Below are 12061 nucleotides of genomic sequence, written 5' to 3' on the forward strand. Positions count from 1 at the left end.
GAAAATATTATGAGACAGGAACAAAGCTAACAGGTTATTATCATCTAAAATACAGAAGACACAAGCTAGTCAAATAATTCCTAAAATTAAAAATCTCCATTCCAACAATGTTGAAACTGACACAAAAGCTGTATCAAATACATTTGCCAAATATTATAATCAATTATTTGAGGGTCAACTTCAGGAATTGGAAGAGAAAAAATACATTATTTCTTTGATATAATATCTTAAATTAGAAAAACTGATGGCAGATAAAGCCTCTACGTTAGAAGAGCCAACTAAAAAATTTTTTAAGAAATTTTGAAGGGGGGCCACCTACTGCCTTGTAAGGCAACCCTGGTAATGGGTGGCCCCCAAAACCGCCCCCCATAGAAGTGACATTGGGGCTCACCAGACTGATTGCTCACGCCTATGAGGGCTCCTGAAGGACAGAAAAAGGGCAAGGCCATTGGCACAGAAAGCTGCGAAATAGACGTACACAATGTATGACACACAAGGGTCATTTGGGTTGTAATTTCAAGAAATTGGTTGAGTGTGGGTCATAACTATGAGCCATGCAGTATGTCGCAATGAATAAGTGTGTATAAGGAAGAGGCTTTTGTCTTGTAGTCCCTTTAGTCTTATTTGGAAAGTCTATCATAGATGTGTGTCATGGGAAGGGTCATACCTAGCAGTGATATAGACTCAATTTCCAAATGTTAAATCACTGGTTTCCCTGTTATAAATGTATATATATATATGTATATATGTCACAAGAGGACAGTACCAGTCTTCGCTGTACTTTGATTAAAATCATTCAGCCCTACATACGCTGCTCCAGTTCTAATTTGAAAACAAGGTGATGCCCCACTTCCCAGAGCATCAGATTGTATTAAAGCAATAAGCTGTGTGGTTCAGTTTCACAGTGTATGATTTAACTTTATTGCATACATCAAAAATGAAGGTCTTTCTGATCTTGTTCCAAATACTGACAGTCCATTTTCATGCTGAGTTAGGAGATATAATTCTAATTTAGGATCTTCTGTTTTCAAGATTTAATTTGACTCTAAAATCTAGTCGACTTGATGATGATCTGAATTGGTATCTGCAGAAACCTGGACAGCCTCCTAGCCTGCTGTTTTATGAAACCAGCCATCAGAGGCCTCTGCATCTGATGCAGAGGCCTTTTAGCAGCAGTGGATCACAGCCTCAGTTCACGCTGACTATGAATGAATCTATGGCAGGATATTATTACTGTTTGTGGAAGCATAGTGGGCCTGCACACAGAGTTACAAATCTGTAAAAAAGATCTCCCTCAGATCTGCCAGCTTGGCTCAGTGCAAAAAATAGAAATCTAAATAAGTCAGTTTTATCTTAAAATAGGTGCACCTCTTCTTGAATTGAGGAGGCAAGTGAGATACTTTGCCAATGAAACAAAAAAATGTAAATTTAGAATAAGAAAAAAAAAAACATTGCATTGTCTTATTTTAAGTGCATATTATCTAATTATCTTATTTTAAAAATAAAAATACTCATTCCATTGGCAAATCATCTTATTTAGCTTCTCAAATTGAGGGTAAATACAGTTAATTTATGAAATCTTTACATATTTCTAGATTGTTTTTGTGGTGTTAAGGAGACTGACAGGCACCACTGCTTACATGAGCAGAGAGAGTGTTGACTTACTGGAGTAGGAACTCTAAATTTCATATACTGAACATTTAGATTTCATTCTCTTTCACCCCATTAATGTAATTACTGTTAAATGTGTGAATTTAACTTATATTTATTGGTTGTTTGTAGCAGAAATGAAATCATTTGTATTTCCTCTGTATTTAGCATATACAAAATTAACATGATGCTTATTCAGGAAACTAAATCAAAACATCCCTTCATAAGAATTTTCATTAGAGATGGTGATCTAGGTCAGGGTTCCTCTTTTCTGGTCCTAGAGGTCTGTTGTTCGGCATCTTTTAGGCATAGCTCTGCTTCAACAATTGAGTTAGATAATCAGGTCATTAGCAGGACTCAGGAGAACTGGACTGCAGACTAAGGAGATCATAGCCCTTTGATTCATGTGTGTGGAAACAGAGAAACATCTAAGGTGTAGGACAACAGACCTCGAGGACCAGAACTAAAGAACCCTGGTCTAGGTGATTATCATTAGAGGTTAATGAAGCCAGCATACATTTTGGACAATGTCTCAATGTCAATGACTCTATGTGTGAAGATTTTGCTGAGCTGGAGAGCTTAATCGGTGGAACATACTGTAAAACGGAGAAACTAGAAAAGTATTAATTTAATCTTTATCAGTAAAGATCACATTCTAATCATGTTTTTAATGAAATCAGAGTACAAAGCATGTTATTAATTATGTCCACTACAAATTATTCTGCACCTCATGAAAGGAAGCTCACATAAAAAAATTAACTGTTCAGAATCAGAAACCATTCTAGATTATAATGAAAACACACTTTACAACAGCATGGAGTTTAAAGTGAGCTTTACAACGTTTATCAATCATTAATAAACATTGTGGTAGAATCCTATTTTGGTTAATTAAGGAGCTTTATCCCATTTCATATCATGGAGATGTTTGCAGTGATGTATTATTTTATTCCTATTAAAACAACTTTGTTATGGTTTTTCATATATTTTGAAATAAATGTCCAGAGATTCTCGATTTCCAGTTTTAATAATTCTTCGTTACAGAGAGTCCTATTATTTGGTGACACTTCTGATCAGTACATTTCATAATGCATAAATAAATAAAATATTGTAGAGGAAAATCTTTTTTTTTTCTTGAAGGTACCATCGCAAACTTCATCGTTTTAATTCAATACAGTAAATTATGCCACAGAATAGATAGTTATGTCATATCATTTAGCTGTTCTTTGGATTCACTTTCTCATTTAAGTTACTAGAGGGCGCTGTTGATCTCACACTCGAGAATTTAGACTTTAGAATTTATAACTTAACACAATTATTTATCTTAATAACGAAAAAAAGGGGGATCAGCTATTTTCACTTCTTCTATGAACTCTGGAAAAGTCTATATTAAACCTGGTGGGTTTAATTCCCGCACTTATGGGGAAGGTTTCTGATTTGAAAAAGCAGAAAAGGAAGTTTGCATTGACCCACGGCACCATAACAGAGTCCACTCCCTCTAAACCAGGTGTTTTTTATGCAAAGGAGTGCTGTAGTTATCTTCCTGCATTTCTCACATCGGCAGGTCATGTAGATAGTTGCTTGGAGACCCTATAATTAAAGGATGTGTTGTCTGAAACGAAACACGCTTAAAACAATACTTCATCTGATATGTCAGCTTCTGTGGGTAAGCTCTTTATTTTACTCTTTCTTTCATTATATCAAAAATAGACCTTTCTTTACATAAAGATGAGCAGTTAAGCGTTATACTGTATATGTGCCTCTTGTTCCTTTTCCAAATATTTCACTCACAATAAAACTAAAACCAATTTTTCAAAAAGCAGAGAGAAATGTTGCTTTTATCTATTTATAAGTGTGCAATCAAGCCACAGCTTTCATTGTTGACTCATCTGTCATATGACACAATCAGCTCATCATGTGAGCGGCAGCTTAATGTAAGAAAAAGGCACACAAAAATGGTTTCCTAACCTGTTTAAATCATCTGGATGGGATCTGATAAGCAAATGGAAACATCACCCAACAACCCAAAACTTTTTATTATGACACACAAACAAAAAAGTGCATTACCGTAAAGCAGAAGGAAATAGAAGCAGCTGAAACCAGATGTTTTACATATAGAACAGAACATTGATTTTACTCGTTGTTTCTAAATAAAGAGAGTTAAAAGTTTTCTGTATTTTGTCAAATAACTAAATCTGTTTGTGTTTGATGAAAGCAGGTGAATTAGATTTATTTTTCAAAATAACTTCTTCACAATCCAGAATTTATATCCACCAAGTAAACAATTTGTTTCTTAAAAATTGTGGGAGTTCATGTGGATTTATAAGCTTTTAATATCAAGTTTCCTTGCAAATTCATATGTCGTGAGCACCGTTCCAAGGGGAAAACATCAGAAAAGGCCTATATCAGTCGGAATATTAGGAAGAGAACTGTGCATCTGAGCAACTGTTTTGCAACCTTGGGTAACATTTTCAGGAGAAGGTGCACATCTAACAGTTTTAATCACAATACAAAGATAGGCTACTACAATTTTGAATTATCCATCCTTTATACTAATATTTTGTTCAAAAATGCAAAGGTTGTGTAACAAGCCAGCATCAAAAGCAACCTTTTGCTTTTTTAATTATTAATTGAAAAAATAAGCAACAGATTAATAATTCATTGCAGCCCTATTTAATATTTGAACTATATATATATAAATATAAGTTCATAATATATTAATATATTAAATAGGGCTGCAACAAAAGATTTTTTGCAAATATAAATATATATAAATATATATACACAATATATATATATATATATACATATATAATTGCATAATTGAATTGAAGCTATTTTGTAAGAAGTTTAATGACATCAGATGTTTTCATTACAAAGCTCTGATCTCAGTACCATTAAATGTTAGTGGTCATCTCCAACAGTTTGGTCAAAATGGGCCAAAATTCCATCGGTATTTTTTCAACTGAAAGTTAGAAAATAAAATCTTACTCATTATTCTGGTATTTATCAAATATATATATATTTTTTTCCATCTTACAAGTTTTTCCTTCTGAATATTTTTGTCTCATCTAAATAATAATTCTTCAACCTGAGGAGTTACAGGTAAAACTCAGCCTTACAAGATTTTCTTGCATTGTTCATTGAGAAATTAATCGTGAAGATCAAAAACGGGTTGCTCTCATGCAAAAACGACCTACAGCCTAACAACCAATCACTAGTGCTCGGATGACTGCTTGTTATTTCCAGAGAGCTCAATCAGGCTCAGAATAACAGCATTAAAAAGGGGAGAGTTGGATCAGAGGACTTTTCACCCTGTTCAATGATGGATGGTTTCTCCTCAAGAACTTGCATCCTTTACTCCTTTCTAAAATCCAGGGTGAAAACATGTTTAACCCTGAAAGAGCGATTACTGGCCTGCAGCAGTGTACACTCCGTACTCTACAGAATCTTGGCCATCAGATGCTTTTCACCCATAATGCATAACTGGTCACGGTCCTCTGGGCATTTTATATGATAATAGTATAACTCTGTTTGTACCAGATCACTAGGATTAACCAATCTTTGCAGTGAAAGTTAATCTGTCATGATGGGACTCTGATTAAACCCACATGCAGAACACACACCGGAAACGGGAGTAAAAAATTCAAACAGTTTATTTAGATAAACACACACAGAGTAAAGGATTGCACTGGTTCTGGTACTGGTCCGGGACTTGGTTTCACAGAGTAATCTGCAGAGAGGGATTGTTTGGTTAGCCAGGTAGCAGTGATGTCTTGACAGAGTTTTGATGCTGATTTGTACCTGATGAGGTTCAGACTGATCGGTGGAGAGAGGGAACCGGTTGGGTCCAGAGACTGTGGATTCAGCAGAGAGCTTAGCAGCGGCAGAGCTTAGCTTCAGGCTAGTGAGGTTCAGACCTTGAGTTGTTCTCCTAGTTCTCTCCTGAGAACTAACTGGGAGATACAGACTGAGGATCTTCAGCTTTGGCTTTCTGGGCAGGCAGGCAGGTTTCCAAACATGAGCTCCTCCAGAGCTACAGACTTCAATCAGGTTTTCCTATGAAGCAGAGAAGACAGAGACTGGTTAGGATCAGGGTTACTCTCCAGAGCAGACAGAGATTCTAAGTTCAGGCTGAGGCTCAGGTTCTGCTAACCAAAACTGGTCAACACTCCGGCGCTGAAGACAGGTCTGGCCGCTGCTTATGTAGCTAGTCTCCTGATGGGCTGATGATCCTCAGGTGTGCAGGAGGCTCCAGCTCAGGAGACCCATAGCGCTCTCTGCTGGAGACAGGTGGCAGATCTCCAGATCCCAACATAATTCAGGTTTTTAGTCTGTCTGTGTTGCTGTTAAAAGTTAATTTGTCATCTATAATAGACCCAATTTCAATGTCTTGCCCATTTGGTTGTAGATGGGTTGCAGGTGTTGTGCCTGAAATCAATACACATGTCCTTTGTTTTAGTGACATTCAGTTCCAGCATGGCTTCCTGGCACCAGTTTGTGAAATAGTCCACGATGGGGCCATGTGCTGTTTCACTGTCCTCCAGCAAGCTCACAATGACAGTGTGGTCCACAAACTTGACAATGTGGCAAATGTCGGTTTCAGAACGACAGCCATCAGTGTAGAGGATGTAGAGAAGTGGTGAGGAGAGCCTGTAGATATGAAAGACAGTCCAGAATGATGGCCGTTTACTCTCACTCGCTGGGAACGGTTGTTGAGGAAATCTTTCCTGCCGTCCATTCTTTTTAAGGCAGGAAAGCCTTCAAAGACGTTTATACTATGATCAATAACAGTTCAATTAAGATGCTGATTTAATTTATATGTTGGATTTTATTTGGTAGTGTAAGGAATAAAGGGGAAAGGATACAAATGCACAACCAACTTTCTCAGATTTTGTTGTTTAAGTGAAATAGTTTGATGAAATATTTTTCCTTTAACATTCACAGTGATCTGCCCCTAACACAGGCAGAAGTGACTGTGTCATTTTCCTGTGACCAAATGCAGAATTTCAAATACCCCAAAGAGACGTGTTGATGTGATTGTATAGGAGGCAACATTTTAGCCCCTCTATAGCATGATAAGGGTCTGTTTACAAAAACAGCTTGCTTCCTAAAATCAAAGAAAGGAAGCTATGCTTTCAAGTTTATCTGTGGTCATGGCTTTTAAGGATGTGCCCCAAGATGGTATTAATACAATGTTTATCTTTTTTTCACTTTGCAAGGTGGTGGGGCTTGTTTTGGCCATGGGTGGAATCTACCTTCTGATGACGCACAGACACTACAGCTTATTTTTTTCTCAGAATTATATCATCCTTTCAGCCGTTTTTACACTCTGCAGTGCTGCGTTTCTGCTCTGCACCGGCTTCCTTGGTACATGGCTGAGCCTCAAGGACTCCCGTTGTCTACAAGGACTGGTGAGGTTATATGGGGGATATTATTCTGAATTTGCACTCATACATACTACTGAAACACTCTTATTAACACTACTGAAACGATGAAACATTAATAATCTTCTTCTATGGTAATCAAGTTTTCCTAAAAGCCTGTTATGAGAAATATGTGTCAAATCTCCTCTCTGTAGATTCTCAATGCATTGACAAGCTCTAAGAAAAACAGTTCAACCTCCTTTTCATTGCAAAATATTTCAACCTGGAGAGACTCACACAGAGAGAAGTTGCATTTAGAAAATATTCAATTTATCAGAACCAGGCTCAGTGTGAGTGGTCATCTGCTGAGGCCGACTGGGGTTCAAGGAGACGGAAGCAGATGAGAACATGAACGGAATAAGTTCTTTGGCGCTCGCGCCCTGGCAGAAGACTTTGATGCTGTGAACATATGCTTGGATGAGTAACATAGAGAAGGAATAGAGTGGGACTGAGAATGAGGGAGGAGAAGCTGGGTCAGGAGCTAAATGAAGGGGACCTTGGAAGATGGCCTCAGGGAAGATGCGGCCCCTGAGTTGATCGGCTCGAGCTGAATGCGGCACATCGCATGTGGTTCAGGTGAAGCTGATAAGAGTCTTCCAGAATGAATTTATGCTTAAGTTTTATATCAGAAAATAATGATTGGAGTGAGAAAAAAATGACAAACAAATACAAACACATCTTGGTTTCATGTATCCTATCAAAATACAGTCTTTTTAAACTTTAGGTAATGGTGTTTAAAGTGCAGGCAATGCAGTTTAAAATGATGATTCCTGGAATCATAAGCATCCTTATTTACAAATGCTTATTCCACTGCCTCTTTTAAGCTTCTTCCTAGCCGCTGAGCTGCTGTTGGTTCATCTTAACATACAACTTTTTCCCCCTTCCATTTCTATCAAAGCACCCCCCCATTTGAATTGAAATAAATGTAAAACATTTCAGTAGCATGTGTGAGAGTGTTTCAGCTCTGAGTATGAGACCACATTCAGAATAATGCCCCTTACAGCCCCTTATAGGGTTACCCCTTTAACTGCATGATTACCAGATATTTGCATGCACTTGTTAATGCGCTTTCTTCTCAAGTTTGTGTATCTGCTAGTTGTGATCTTTTGCCTGGGAAGCACCGCCTCTGCGTTGGCCTACGTTCATTTTAGAAAGGTATTCCTCCTGTACAAAAGCTCATACTTTTTCCTAATTAAAAAACAAAAATTCAATTTCTCTTCCCTCTCTCTTTTTCAGATGGGTTCTGAGACAGCGTCTCTCAGCGAGGTGTTTGAGAAATACACTGGCAGCAGTCAGGACATAAACTCTCAGACTGTTGATGCAACTCAAAAGGAGGTGTGTAGCTCTTAAAAAACAGAAAACATTCGTATTCAAACATATTCATGTTTGTTGCCTTAATATGTTTGTCATGTAATAATTCACAACCTCAAATGGTCACAGTTAAGAAAATGAATGTGTTTAATGTCTTCTTAATGTTTGATTTACATTTCATTGTTTGCTATAATTGATAATAATAATGGTATAGGGGAAGATTTTCTTTTCCAGGTGTATCATGTAAATAAGTGGTCTTCCTAGTAATTGTCAATCATTCTTGTGATTTGTTTATGTAAGGCCGTGCTACGTGCTTCTCCCTAGATAGCTTTCTTTTCCTGAGCATGCACACTTTCAGGTGTATATCTGTGGTAAACTACGGTTTCAGCATTGAAGCTCTCGTTTCTCACCTTTGTTCTTTGAAAATGGCCAAGGGTCGTAAGATTGGAAAAATTGCAAATCTTCTTTTGGAAAGTAAGCTTGTATGAGCGATGCAAACAGCAACTTGTCAACAACACTGCAAAAGCATGCATATGCATTGCATTTTTCATTTGAAGTGGAGAGGACGGCTCTTTTCAAAACTTAGGGAAACTCATTCAATATACTGTTATTATTTTTATTCTCATTTTGTAGTGTAGATGACAGTATGCGAACAACTGACCTTTATTATTGACCTATGGGTTACATAAAATGTATACAGGAACAGAAAGAAGAACAGTGTTTCCATCAGCTTGCTTATATCGTAGTTTTTAGATAAAAGCCAAAATTTTCCAATATTCTTTGTTTGGAAAACCTCAGACCAATTTCTGATATCAACAACAGTTTGGGACATTCCTATTTAGGAAAATAAATAACCATTTATCTGTTCAGAGGGATCCAAGAAGTTCTCCAAAGTGTTCCATCATCAAAACCTTATTTGAAATGTTTTGATTGACTTCATATATTGTATCTCTATCAGCTCCAATGTTGTGGAGTCAGCAATTACACCGACTGGTTGGACACCTCTTGGTTCAATCACACGGGTGGAAAACTTTTTCCTCGCAGCTGCTGTAACTCTACCTTTGTGTCATGTACTGGCAGCGTGAATCAGTATTGGCAACTTTACTCTGAGGTACATAAAGCACGGTAAATTCAGACATTTAAGCTGAAGCTGTTTGTGGAATAGTATTTTTATGGTTTTATTCTCTAACATTTTTCTTCTCCAGGGCTGTCAAATAAAGGTGGAGGAGACTTTTAAGTTCATCCTGAGTTTTATCATGTGGAGCTGTCTTCTGGGTTTTTTAACTGAGGTTTGTGCATTATATTTTTTAACTGTTTAATCTGTCTACATTTACTACGAGATGATAAAAAGTCAAGCAAAGCAACACATTGATCAGATTAGATTACATTAGATAGAATTTATTTTCATCACACATGTGCAGGTACAGAGCAGTGACCTGTAGTTTAGCATTAAAGCAGAGATGCAATAAGCAGTAAAGTAAGTGCATTCAGCATATATATTGGTTATATTTGATGTGCAGTATGGGTAGTTTTAGTATGTTGAGTATTCACAGAAGAAAACCTGTGTGCAGGGGAGACCATACATTTTGTTTTGCACTTACTAATTTCATCTTCACAAGTTTGACTTGTTTGATTTGGGTACAACAAAATGCAAAAAAAAAAGAAGTCTTTCAGGGGAAAAACTTTCTCACCTTTATGTTATCTCTAACCATGATTTTTTTATTATCTAACTGCATAAGTGACAAAAGAGTTTTCACAAGGTGATGTCAGTTTATTACCTTTATTGAGCCAGAAGGAAAAAAAAGTTAATGCGTCTTTGGTTATAAATGTAAGTGTGCAATGATGTCATCAAACACACCTGCAGAATTTACAACTCCCTCTGAAATCAAACAACCAGTTACAGCTCCAGTTAGATGGCCTGAGCTTTTCAGGATTTAAAGGAAGTTTTTTTTTCCTAAAGGGGAACAACTTACAACAGACAGCTTTAATCAATGAACAATAAACAAAGAAAAGACAGAAACGTGCAGGCTCAAATATATTTGTACACCCGCACTAATATCAGGTTAGATTTCGTTTAGCAAACTCCAATTTAACCACATACTCTTTTTAAGCCATCAAAAAAAAAAAAAACATCATAAAATTGCATAATTCTGGCCTGATGTTTGATCAGTCTTCTTTGCACAGCCCCAGCTATTGTGTACGGTTCACATCTTTTTATTTTATTTTTTTTACATGATGGGCCTCTGATCATGTCCTGCTTTAATTTGTTGAAACACCATATTGAATGATCTAGATTTTTATCTGAGGGAATTTTAAAATATTGGGTAACTAGCAACAAAGTAACCCCACAGCATGATGCTGCCACTACGAGCCCTATTTGATACAGTATTTTTTAGGTTTGAAACACCTTACCCTGAATCCTAAAAGCATACTTATAACCACTGAGGTCATAAAATGGCTTATAAGGTTTCTTCCGTCATTTTTTTTAAATCTTTTATTTCTATTCTGAGCATTGAGCAACCAGTGCTGGGAAATAATAGCTAACCAACAGAAACCAAAGCAACACCAGATCATGATAACGTACAACAAATTAATGTCATTGGTCTAGTAAAGTTCAATTTCTTTCTTTAAAAAAAAAGAAAAAGAAAAGAAAAAGTGGAATGTCGGCCTAGTGGTTAGAGCAGTGCGTTTGTGCTCTGAGAAGGTTGCAAGTACCCGGTTCAATCCCCACAGCCTCCATTCTGGGTTCCTGAGCAAGACCCTTAACCCCACACTGCTCCCCGGGCGATGCACAATGGCAGCCGACTGCTCCCCAAAGGTGATGGGTTAAATGCAGACAGTTAATTTCTCCATTGTGAGATCAATAAAGTTACATTTTTTTCTTGTTCCACTTGGATTGCATAACTCATTACAAGATGTAGGTGTATGTGTGACTATATATATGAAGATTTATACATCATTTTAGCCATGTGTGAGTTAGAAAAGATCAACAATAAATCATTGGGAGTCAACTTTACAACTTTCTGTGGTTTTTAGTGTTGGCAATTGGTCCTGTTCTTGTCTATTACAGCTTTCCATGTGGTGACTCACTTTATGCTCATCTCTGATGATGTGCCATTTCACATTATTTTACATAATTTCTGGACATCTATGGTCTATGGTTTGATTTCTTTGTATGTGTGGACTGAATGGATTAAGTCCTGAAGCAAATTATGTTACAAATCGATTATTCTGTCAATTATTTCTTTTGATGAATCCATTAATAATTGGATAGCCAAAGTTTCCTTAAAGACAATTTTTTTTACAAAATTAAACCAGGTGAAACTAAAACATTTCCACTTGAGGAGTATTGGATAGAGCATATTGACAGATGTAAAAAAAATTTTTAATCCTAAATGCAAAATCATTATATATCTTTTTACAGTTTTGATAGGATTAATAGTGAGTTACTCTATCAGTTAAGGTTGTTTTACACTCTTCACACTCCATTTAACGATTAATCGATTACTAAATTAGTTGAAGATTATTTCAATAAACGATTAATCCTATTAATTGTTTCAGCCCTAAATGCACTGTTACCTACATCTGGGGAAAGTGTCATGTCAATAGCACCTCTAAAAACATATATTTACTGAGAAAAATGGTGGCGCGTTCAATACTTATTTCAACCGCTGTGT

The 12061-nt window shown here is 36.7% G+C and overlaps 1 protein-coding gene and 1 pseudogene across 1 annotated transcript in view; both read left to right on the forward strand.

Moving 5' to 3' along the window:
• The window catches only part of LOC107093011, a 67626-nt pseudogene that overhangs the window by 15859 nt on the left and 39706 nt on the right, over positions 1-12061 (forward strand).
• Positions 3195-12061, forward strand: part of LOC107093010 (tetraspanin-3-like) — a 10336-nt gene continuing 1469 nt past the window's right edge. Inside the window, exons 1-6 of the mRNA XM_015387795.1 lie at positions 3195-3313; positions 6870-7061; positions 8154-8228; positions 8310-8408; positions 9343-9495; positions 9590-9673. Coding sequence (XP_015243281.1) covers positions 3251-3313; positions 6870-7061; positions 8154-8228; positions 8310-8408; positions 9343-9495; positions 9590-9673 — 666 coding nt within the window. The 5' untranslated portion in view covers positions 3195-3250. The remainder of the gene's footprint in view (positions 3314-6869; positions 7062-8153; positions 8229-8309; positions 8409-9342; positions 9496-9589; positions 9674-12061) is intronic.

This window comes from Cyprinodon variegatus, unplaced genomic scaffold, assembly GCF_000732505.1.
Source record: "Cyprinodon variegatus isolate N-32 unplaced genomic scaffold, C_variegatus-1.0 Scaffold403, whole genome shotgun sequence".
NCBI lineage: Eukaryota > Metazoa > Chordata > Actinopteri > Cyprinodontiformes > Cyprinodontidae > Cyprinodon > Cyprinodon variegatus.